Below are 10,000 nucleotides of genomic sequence, written 5' to 3' on the forward strand. Positions count from 1 at the left end.
AGAGAGAGAGAGAGAGAGAGAGAGAGAGGCGTAGAATCAGCTGATCTTTGTTTACTTTCTTCCCACGACCACTGAGAGAGAGAGAGAGAGAGAGAGAGAGAGAGAGAGAGAGAGAGAGAGAGAGAATCATGACATTACTCCGAAAGTCACTCATACATATATACATACACACAAAGCAGGGTAAAAGTAAAGGTTACATACATAAGAGAGAGAGAGAGAGAGAGAGAGAGAGAGAGAGAGAGTAGCACACTCACAAGCCTCTCTCGGTACACGTGCACCCAACGCTCGTTCACAAAGACTCACTCACTCACTCTCTCTCTCTCTCTCTCTCTCTCTCTCTCTCTCTCTCTCTCCTACCATTTCTTGACCCTTCCTCAAAACATCCTAGTACATTTGCACTCAAACACACACACACACACACACACACACACACACACACACACACACACTCTCTCTCTCTCTCTCTCTCTCTTATTATTATTATTATTATTATTATTATTATTAGTAGTAGTAGTAGTAGTAGTAGTAGTAGTAGTTGTTGTTGTTGTTGTTATTATTAATAGAACTATTTTATCAATGCCAAATTTCTACGTAATAAAAAGGAGGAGGAGGAGGAGGAGGAGGAGGAGGAGGAGGAGGAGGAGGAGGAGGAGGAGGAGGTCAACGAGAACAAAATAAAACAATAAACAGCAGAGAGAGAGAGAGAGAGAGAGAGAGAGAGAGAGAGAGAGAGAGAGAGAGAGAGAGCCCACCCCCACACAAACACACCTGTCACGTCACTGCACACCAACAAAATGACAGGTATGCCAACAGGTGACCCTCCCTTCCCATCTGCCCTCCCCTCACCTCTACTCTCCCCTCTCCTCACTTTCCCCTCTTCTTCCTCTCAATCTGTGCTCTTTCCTTCCCCTTCCTTCCCTCATCCCTCCCGTCACCTATATTCTCCCATCTCCCTTCCTCCCCTCACTTTCCCCTCTCCCTTCCTTCCCCTCACCTGTACTCTCCCCTCCCTTTTCTTTCCCTCACCTGTACTCTTCCCTCTCCCTTCCTTCCCCTCACTTTCCTCACATGTACTCTTCCCTCTCCCTTCCTTCCCCTCACTTTCACCTCACCTGTACTCTCCCCTCCCTCTTCTTTCCCTTCACTTTCCCCTCTCCCTTTCATCCCCTCAGCCCTCCCCTCCCTTTCCCCTCAAGTTACCTATGCAAACGACAGGTGAAAGCTAATTACCCTCACCTGCCTTGCTAATTCACCCCTCCTTTCCCCATTTCCTGCCACCTTGATTACTTCCCCTCGTTTCCCGATTATCTTCCCCTTCTTCTTCTTCTTCTTCGTATTTTTTTCTTTTCTATATTTCTTTCTCTGTTGTTGTTCTCTTCTTCCTTCTACTCCTCTTCCTCCTTCTTCTTCTTTTTTCTTCTTCTTCCTTTCTTTACTATATTTTTCTCTACTCTTCATTTATCATTGTTGTTGTTGCTGTTGTTCTTGTTCTTTTCTCCTCCTCCTCCTCCTCCTCCTCTTTCTTTCTCTTTCTTTTTTTTTCTTCTTCTTCCTTTTACTCCGATATTTTCTTCCTATTTTTCGTCTCACTGTTGTTGTTCTCTTCTTCTTCTTCTTCTTCTTTCTCTTTTTGTTTCTTCCTTTCCTACATTCTAATCTCATCATCTTTCATTGTTATTGTTCTTCTTCTTGTTCTTCCTCTTCTTCATTGTATTCTTTATTCCTATTCTTCCTTAGTCTCATATTTCATCTTTCGTCTCTTCTTCCTCATCCTCCTTCTCCTTTTTCTTCTTCTTCTTCCTTTCATCACATTCTTAACTTGTTTCTTTAATCTTATTCTTCTTTGTCTCATGTTTCATCCTTCTTCCTCTTCTTATCCTCCTCTTCTCCTCCTCCTCCTCCTCTTACGCCACTTCCCTTCCTCCTCCTCCTCCTCCTCCTCTCAACACCCAAACGCTTCAAAACCCACGAGGCAAAGCACTTTTTCTTTAATAGAATTGTTAACATTTGGAATAAGCTTCCTTCTGAAATAGTAAACAGTACTTCCATTGCATCATTCAAACACAAAATTGATAAATATTTAAAGAATAACCCCCAACAAGCTCTCTTCTTGTCCCAATAATTAAACATGATATTAGTATTAGTATGTCAATTATTGTGTGTAACTTTCCTATAGATAGACATGCACAGTTCACCGTGGGCTCAATAATACAATCTCCTTTCATCCTTTCCTGTCAAAATTCCACGTCAGTTTTTCCACACTGCATGGTGCTTTTCCACACTGTTGTCCATGCTAGCGGTGGGTGGAGGGCGTGGTGGGTGGGTGGGTGAGTGGGTGGGGAGGGTGTCTTCTCCTGTACTGTCCTGTCTTTCTTTATCTGTAGCCAGTTAGAAGTAGTTTCCAAACAGCCTCGAAAGGACTAAGAGGTCTGTTGCTGTTTGGCTTTCCTTTGTGTTCCTTTGTTCTCCTCCTTCGTAATTTCCAATCCTTCTCCTCTTCTCTTTTCTATTCTTTTCCTTCTCTCATATATTCACGTGATGAAATTAACTCTCTCTCTCTCTCTCTCTCTCTCTCTCTCTCTCTCTCTCTCTCTCAAGTACACATGCCCTCAAACTCAACCCCTACTACTACTACTACTACTACTAACATTTCCTCTCTCTCTCTCCTCCTCCTCCTCCTCCTCTCCATAAAGACACACTCTGACTCATAAACAAAGACACGAGATAATGGCTCTTATTTAAATGTCTAGAAATATCAACAACAACAACAACAACAACAACAACAACAACAACAACAGTAAGAAGAAGAAGAAGAAGAAGAAGAAGAAGAAGAAAAGGACAAGACGAAGAAATGAAGAGAAAAGAACACGAAATGAAAAACTGGAGGAGGAGGAGGAGGAGGAGGAGGAGGAGGAGGAGGAGGAGGAGGAGGAGGAGGAGGAGGAGGAGGAGGAGGAGGAGGAGGAGAAAAAAATAACAAAATACACCAGAATTTCCTTAAAAACAAGAGGAAAAAAAATAAAGAAAAAGGAAACGAGAAAAATGATAAAAAAAATAAAAAAAAAAAAGAAAATATGAAAAGAAAAAAAAGAAATAAAAGAAAAAGACAAAGAAATAAATGAAAAGTTTCTTACAAGAGACAAAACTTTCAAAACCAACTCATGTACTCTCTCTCTCTCTCTCTCTCTCTCTCTCTCTCTCTCTCTCGACACGGTGCATTCTAACTTTATTCCACATTATTATTTTGTCTCCTCCTCCTCCTCCTCCTCCTCCTCCTCCTCCTTCCTCTTCCTCTTCCTCTTCCTCCTCCTCCTTCTCTTTCTTCTTGTTCCCTTTCATTAATCTTATTCCTTCACTTACTCCACCAAGAAGAAGAAGAAGAAGAAGAAGAAGAAGAAGAAGAAGAAGAAGAAGAAGATTTAGAAGTAGGAAAAAAAAAGAAAGTTAAATAGAGACCAAAAATGTGCTTATAATCCTCCTCCTCCTCCTCCTCCATCCATGACCCAGCTAATCCTATTCCACCTCCTTACTACTCCACTCCTCCTCCTCCTCCTCCTCCTCCTCCTCCTCCTACACCTTCCTCCTCCTCCATTCCATCTTCCTTCTCCAGTCTCCACGTTCCCCTCCAGTCACCTCCATCTTCTCCATCTCTCCTCCTCCTCCTCCTCCTCCTCCTCCTCCTCAGGTGTGTGTGTGTGTGTGTGTGTGTGTGTGTGTGTGTGTGTGTGTGTGAGGGAGGGAGGGAGGGAGGGGAGAGAGAGAGAGAGAGAGAGAGAGAGAGAGAGAGAGAGAGAGAGAGAGAGAGAGAGAGAGAGAGAGAGAGAGAGAGAGAGACAAGGAAAAAAAGCGATTAAATGATGCAACTCACTCTCTCTCTCTCTCTCTCTCTCTCTCTCTCTAATAACCATCATAATTTCCCCTTATTTCCCCTTCTATAACTAACCCACATACATCTTTTCTCCCCTCTTCCCCATCCTTCCCTTTACTTTTCCCCTCTTCCCTTCCCCTCACACGAACCCTCCCTCCCCTTCCTATGCATACCTACACTCCCCTCTTCCCCTCCCAACCTCTACTCTCACAAATTTCCCCTTTTTTCCCCTCACGTCCCCTCTTTTCCCCTCACATTGCAATTTCAAAGTCACCTGGTTAATTTGTCAGGTAAGCTGTGTACAAGATATGGAGGTGATGAGTCGAGGGGAAAAGTGAGGGAAAAAATGAGGGGAAAGGGCCAGGGGGAAGAGGAGGGTCTCTGAGGGGAAAGATTGAGTTAATTACGAGATCGTGGACTGGGGAAAGTGAGGAAATGTGGTGACAGAGGAAAGAGGGGATAGAAAGAGGGGAAACTACCGGAGATGGAAAAATAAATAAAAATGGAAAAAATTAAGGAATAAGGGAAATAAATGAGAGAGAGAGAGAGAGAGAGAGAGAGAGAGAGAGAGAGAGAGAGAGAGAGAGAGAGAGAGAGAGAGAGAGAGAACTAGAATAAATTACTTTACTACTACTACTACTACTACTACTACTACTACTACTACTACTATTACCACTACTACTACTACTCCACTACCACCACCACTACTACTACTGTTACTACTACTACTACTACTACTACTACTACTACTACCACTAATACTCTATTACTAGTACTACAACTACTACTACTACTACTACTACTACTACTACTACAACAACAACAACTACTACTACTACTACTAATGATAATAATAATAAAAAATAATACTACTACTACTACTACTACTACTGACCTATTTGTAAGTGCCCGCCGTCCTAAATCTCTTAAGTGACTCGCAACAGTGACTTACTAAAATATTCACGAGAAATTACAAAACTGCAAGTCATGATGAGTCAGCACTTTCTACCTTGCGAGTTTTGCTGAGAGAGAGAGAGAGAGAGAGAGAGAGAGAGAGAGAGAGAGAGAGAGAGTAAATATTAGCAATAGAGAGAAGAGGGGAATACATATCATCATTGCCTCATAGAAACCCAGTCATTCCCCTCAGAAATCACATGAGAGGAGGAGGAGGAGGAGGAGGGGAGAGGGGAATAAAAGACCCCCTCCTCCTCTCCCCTCTCATTCCTCCTTCCCCTCCCTTCCCCTCAACTAGGATTTAAAATATACACACTCACATAATCTCTCTCTATCCCTCTCCCCCTCCCCTCTTTCCCCTCTACTGCGCACACACACACACACACACACACACACACACACACACACACACACACGTCCTCCTTTTCACCTTTCTTCTAATTGAGAACGAGGGGAAATGAGGGAATAAGAAGAAGGAAGACGAAAGAAGCACGTCTGAGATGGAGGAGGAGGAGGAGGAGGAGGAGGAGGAGGAGGAGGAGGAGGAGATCAAATAAATGTGTTTCAAAATAGACGAGTTTTTAAAAAGGAGGAAAAAAAATAGGAACTTAAATCACAAAAAGAGAAAATTAAGAAGAGAGAAAGAAAAGGACTTCTCAAAACACATCCTTCGATATCCTACTACAAATAACCCAAATCCTTCAATATCCTACAATAAATCACAATATCCTACCAAACCCTATAAAGAAATTCTGATTATGGGATTGGAGGATGAAAAGGATTATAAAAACACATCCTTCGATATCCTACGAAAAAATAAACCAGTTCCTTCAATATCCTACAGGAAAATTTTAGTGCAAATCCTACCAAATCCTACAACAATATCCTGATAATGGTGTTTGAGGAAGAAAAGGATTATAAAACACATCCTTCGATATCCTATAGTATCCTACGGGAAAATTAACCAAAAATATCCTATGAAATCCTTAAAAAATCCTGATCATGGGATTGGAGGAAGAAAATGAATAAAAACATATCCTTCAATATCCTACAGGGAAATAAACCAGTTCCTTCAATATCCTACAGGAAAATAAGCCCATATCCTACCAAATCCTATGAAGAAATATTGACCATAGTATTGGAGGATGAAAATTATTACAAATCTTACAAAACCCTCAAAATCCTACAAAATACAAAATTAAATCTCACAAAATCCTTAAAAATCCCAAAGAAATCCAACGAAAAACAAATAAATCCTACAAAATCCTACAAAAACAAAGAAATCCTACAATATCCTAAAAATAATTCAATCCCACGAAAACCCAAAAATATCCTACAAAATAGACAATTAAAAACCCAACGAAATCCTACAAAAATACAAAAATCCTACACCTACATTGACCATGGCGTTGGAAGGAGGAGGATTACAAAAAACGTCAATATCCTACAAAAAAACAACGAAATCCTACAAAAATCCTAAAAAATCCTTCACTTACATTGATCATAGCGTTGGAAGAAGAAAAAGGATTACAAAAACGCGTCAAAATCCTACAATAGATATCCTTCAAAAATCCTAAAAAATCCTACAAAAATCCTTCACTTACACTGATCATAGCGTTGGAGAAAAAAGGATTACAAAAACGTCATCCTACAAAAAACCTGCAAAATCCTAAAAAATCCTAAAATATCCTACAAAATCCTTCTTACATTGATCATAGCGTTGGAAGAAGGAATACAAAAAAACACGTCATCCTACAAAAACCGAAATCCTACAAAATCCTATAAAATCCTGTAAAATCCTTCATAGCGTTAGAAGAAGAAAAAGGATTACAAAAACACGTCAACATCCTAAAAGAAAAAAAAAACTATCCTACAAGTCCTACAAAAACTAAAAAATCCTACAAAATCCTTCACTTACAGTACGATCATGGCGTTGGAAGAAGGAATACAAAAAACTGCGAAATCCTACAAAAATCCTACAAAATCCTTCACTTATATTAGCATCGGAAGGATTACAAAAGCATATCCTACAAATAAACTGCGAAATCCTACAAGAATCCTTCACTTACATTGATCATGGCATTGGAGGATATCCTGAAGAGTGTGGCCCTTTCATTCACAGTCTTGGTCTTAGCTGTGAGGTCCTGCGTGCTGCCGTCAAGGACCTCCAGCTCACTCAGGGACTTCTGCAGGGCTGCCCCGTGCTTGATAATGAGATCATGGCATGTCCTGAGGTCCTCCAGCTTGGCCGTGAGGACCTTCAGGGTGTTAGCCACGTCATCCGCCCCCGCGTCCCCTACATCCTCCTCATCCTCGTCCTCTGCACGGGGTAAAGGGAGGGAAAATGGGGTTAGATTCCGTTAAAAGGGTTGGATTCTGTTAAAGAGGATTGGATTCTTTTAAATAGTGTTGAATTGTGTTACAGGGTTGGATTGTGTTAAAAAGGATTGAATTCTGATACAAAGAATTGGATTGCACGTTAGAGGGTTGGATTGTGTTAAAAAGGTTTAAATTCTGTTAAAAAAAGGATTGGATTCTGTTAAAAAGGCTCTTATATTGTGTTAAAGGATACTAGATTGTATTAAATGGGGTTAAATTCTCTTAAATAGGGTTGGATTCTGTTAAACTGGCTTAGATTCTGTAAGTGTTAAATTGTGTTATATAGGGTTAAATTGTGTTAAAAGACTGTGTTAAAAGGGTTAGATTGTGTTAAAAAGGATTGGGTTGTGTTAAAAAAAGGTTGGATTCTGTAAAAGTGTGTTAGATTGTATTAAATAGATTTAGATTATGATAAATGGGGTGTTAGGTTGTGCTAAAGACTGTTAGATTGTGTTAAATTATTTCAAATTGTGTTAAACAGGATTAGATTCTGTTAAATAGGGTTAGATCTTGTAAATAGGCCTAGAATGTGTTTAGATTGTGTTAAATAGAGTTAGATTCCATTAAATAGGATTGGATTGTGTGCAAGAGGTTTCGATTGTGTTAAAGAGGGTTTAGGATTACGTTAGGTTAGGATTAGGATTTGGATTAGGTCAGGTTGGTAAAGTAAGACTAAATAAGGTTGGGTAAATGCAGCAAGAGAGAGAGAGAGAGAGAGAGAGAGAGAGAGAGAGAGAGAGAGAGAGAGAGAGAGAGAGAGAGAGAGAGAGAGAGAGAGAGAGAGAGATCTAGGTTAATAGTGACCTTGTTTAGTACACCTGCGGATATACACCTGTCCTTTGTATGTACGTACACACACACACACACACACATATATATTTTTCCTTTTTATTTTATTTATTTACTTATTTCTTTTCATCCTGTAGACTAGTGTTCCTCAAACGGAGATAAACTAATGCTCTTTTGACTATCTATTTCACTTCCTATACGTAACACAAGTAGGTGCCTGGTACAGTGGACCCATGCATGCTTTGGGGTCTGCGGGGTCTCCAAGCACATGGGTTCGAATCCTGTCCACGGTCCGAGTGTAGGTTGGGCTTCCTCACTCGGGGCAACGGTTTCCTAGCGGGTGGGCTTTGAGATAGGAGGTAGGACAAAAATACCCCCTTGATCCTATAAATTCCCGTGAACAGCTCACGTGGTATTAAAAAAGGAAATACCACCTCGAGATTATGGTGTACAGTTCTGGTGGCCACATGATAGGAAGGATATAGGTCAGTTAGAGTCAGTGCAAAGGAGGATGTCTAGAAGGATACAGAGGGATGAAGGATGTGACCTATGATTGAAGATACTAGGTTTGCATTCCTTGGAGAAACGTAGGATTAGAAATGTTTAACTTATTCTGACCTAACCAGTGAAAGGATACTAAACTTGCCTTCCTTAGAGAGACGAATATACAAAGAGAGAAGGACGTCTAAGCGGGTGGGTTTTTAGATAGGATGTACCCCCCCAAAAAAACCCTTAACCCTTTAGTACAATGACACGATTCCTTATCTATTTCGCTTATTATTCAGTGATTTTATACAGCTTCAGAAACTTGCATGGGGAGTGAAATAGTGAAGACTCAGACCATTAATCTTCTCACCTCCTCTTCCTAATGCAAATGAAATCGTCTAATCACACCTTAAGATTCAAGGTAAAAATGCGTCTCAGTGTTCAAGGGGTTAAATAGGGTTGAATTGTATTAAAGGTAATACAAATAAACTGAAATCCTACAAAATCCTACAAACACCCAGAAAATCCTACAAAATCCTTCACTTACATTAGCGTTGGAAGGAGGAAGATCACAAAAACGTCAATATCCTACAAAAACGAAATCCTACAAACAACCGTACAAAATCCTTCACTTACATTGATCACAGCGTTGGAAGAAGAAAAAAGGATTACAAAAACGCGTCAACATCCTACAAAAACAAAAACAAAAACATAAAGATATCCTTCAAAAATCCTATCAAGTCTATTAATGATTACTGTAAATATTGTAACAGAGACACCACATCTAATTATCAAGTCATTACCAATATAAGGACTGGGAATATATTTAGTGACGTGATAATATTTGCCACGTGAAATAAAAAAAATAAATAAATAAATACAAGACATGTATGGTATGTATCGTGCTTAATTGTTTGCGTATGGGTTACTTAAGACATGCCATTAATTTGAAGGGTTTCTTATTAATCTATTTTTTTTACACCAATTACCGTTTTCTATCATTTCTCTTTCCCCGCCCCCCGCCCCCCTCTCTACCATACAAACAAACATACACACACACGAACAAACAAACCGTGGGGAAAAAATGCGACCCGTGGGAAAAAAGTTGAGACCGTGAGAACTTTAAATCTAAATAGGAAACTAAGAGGAGGAGGAGGAGGAGGAGGAGGAGGAGGAGGAGGAGGAGGAGGAGGAGGAGGAGGAGGAGGAGGAGGAGGAGGAGGAGGAGGACAATAAATTCCTTCTCTATCAACTTTATATATTCCTCTTCTAGTCTTCCTAAATAAAGAGAAAGAGGAAAGGAAGGGAAAGAGGAGGAAGAGGAGGAAGAAGGAAAAAAGGAAGAAGAGAACCACAACTTTCTTTCACCTCAAAAAGTCCTCTTCCTTTTACAAGAAGAAGAAGAAGAAGAAGAAGAAGAAGAAGAAGAAGAAGAAGAAGAAGAAGAAGAAGAAGAAGAAGAGGAAGAAGAGGAAGAGGAGCTTAACTTACCATCACTTAAGAGGAGAAGGTGATCGACATGAG

At 40.3% G+C, this 10,000-nt stretch overlaps 1 protein-coding gene across 9 annotated transcripts in view; it reads right to left on the minus strand.

Moving 5' to 3' along the window:
• The window catches only part of LOC123518991 (oxysterol-binding protein 1-like), a 62,868-nt gene that overhangs the window by 43,764 nt on the left and 9,104 nt on the right, over positions 1 to 10,000 (minus strand). For 8 of the 9 annotated variants that reach the window (XM_045280111.1, XM_045280104.1, XM_045280158.1 and 5 more), the window contains one exon: positions 6,892 to 7,142. In XM_045280111.1, the coding sequence (XP_045136046.1) occupies positions 6,892 to 7,142 (251 nt within the window). Of the gene's footprint in view, positions 1 to 6,891; positions 7,143 to 9,967 lie in introns of all 9 variants that reach the window. The other variant, XM_045280150.1, reaches the window with a different exon arrangement.

The sequence above is a fragment of the Portunus trituberculatus genome, chromosome 7 (genome assembly GCF_017591435.1).
Source record: "Portunus trituberculatus isolate SZX2019 chromosome 7, ASM1759143v1, whole genome shotgun sequence".
NCBI lineage: Eukaryota > Metazoa > Arthropoda > Malacostraca > Decapoda > Portunidae > Portunus > Portunus trituberculatus.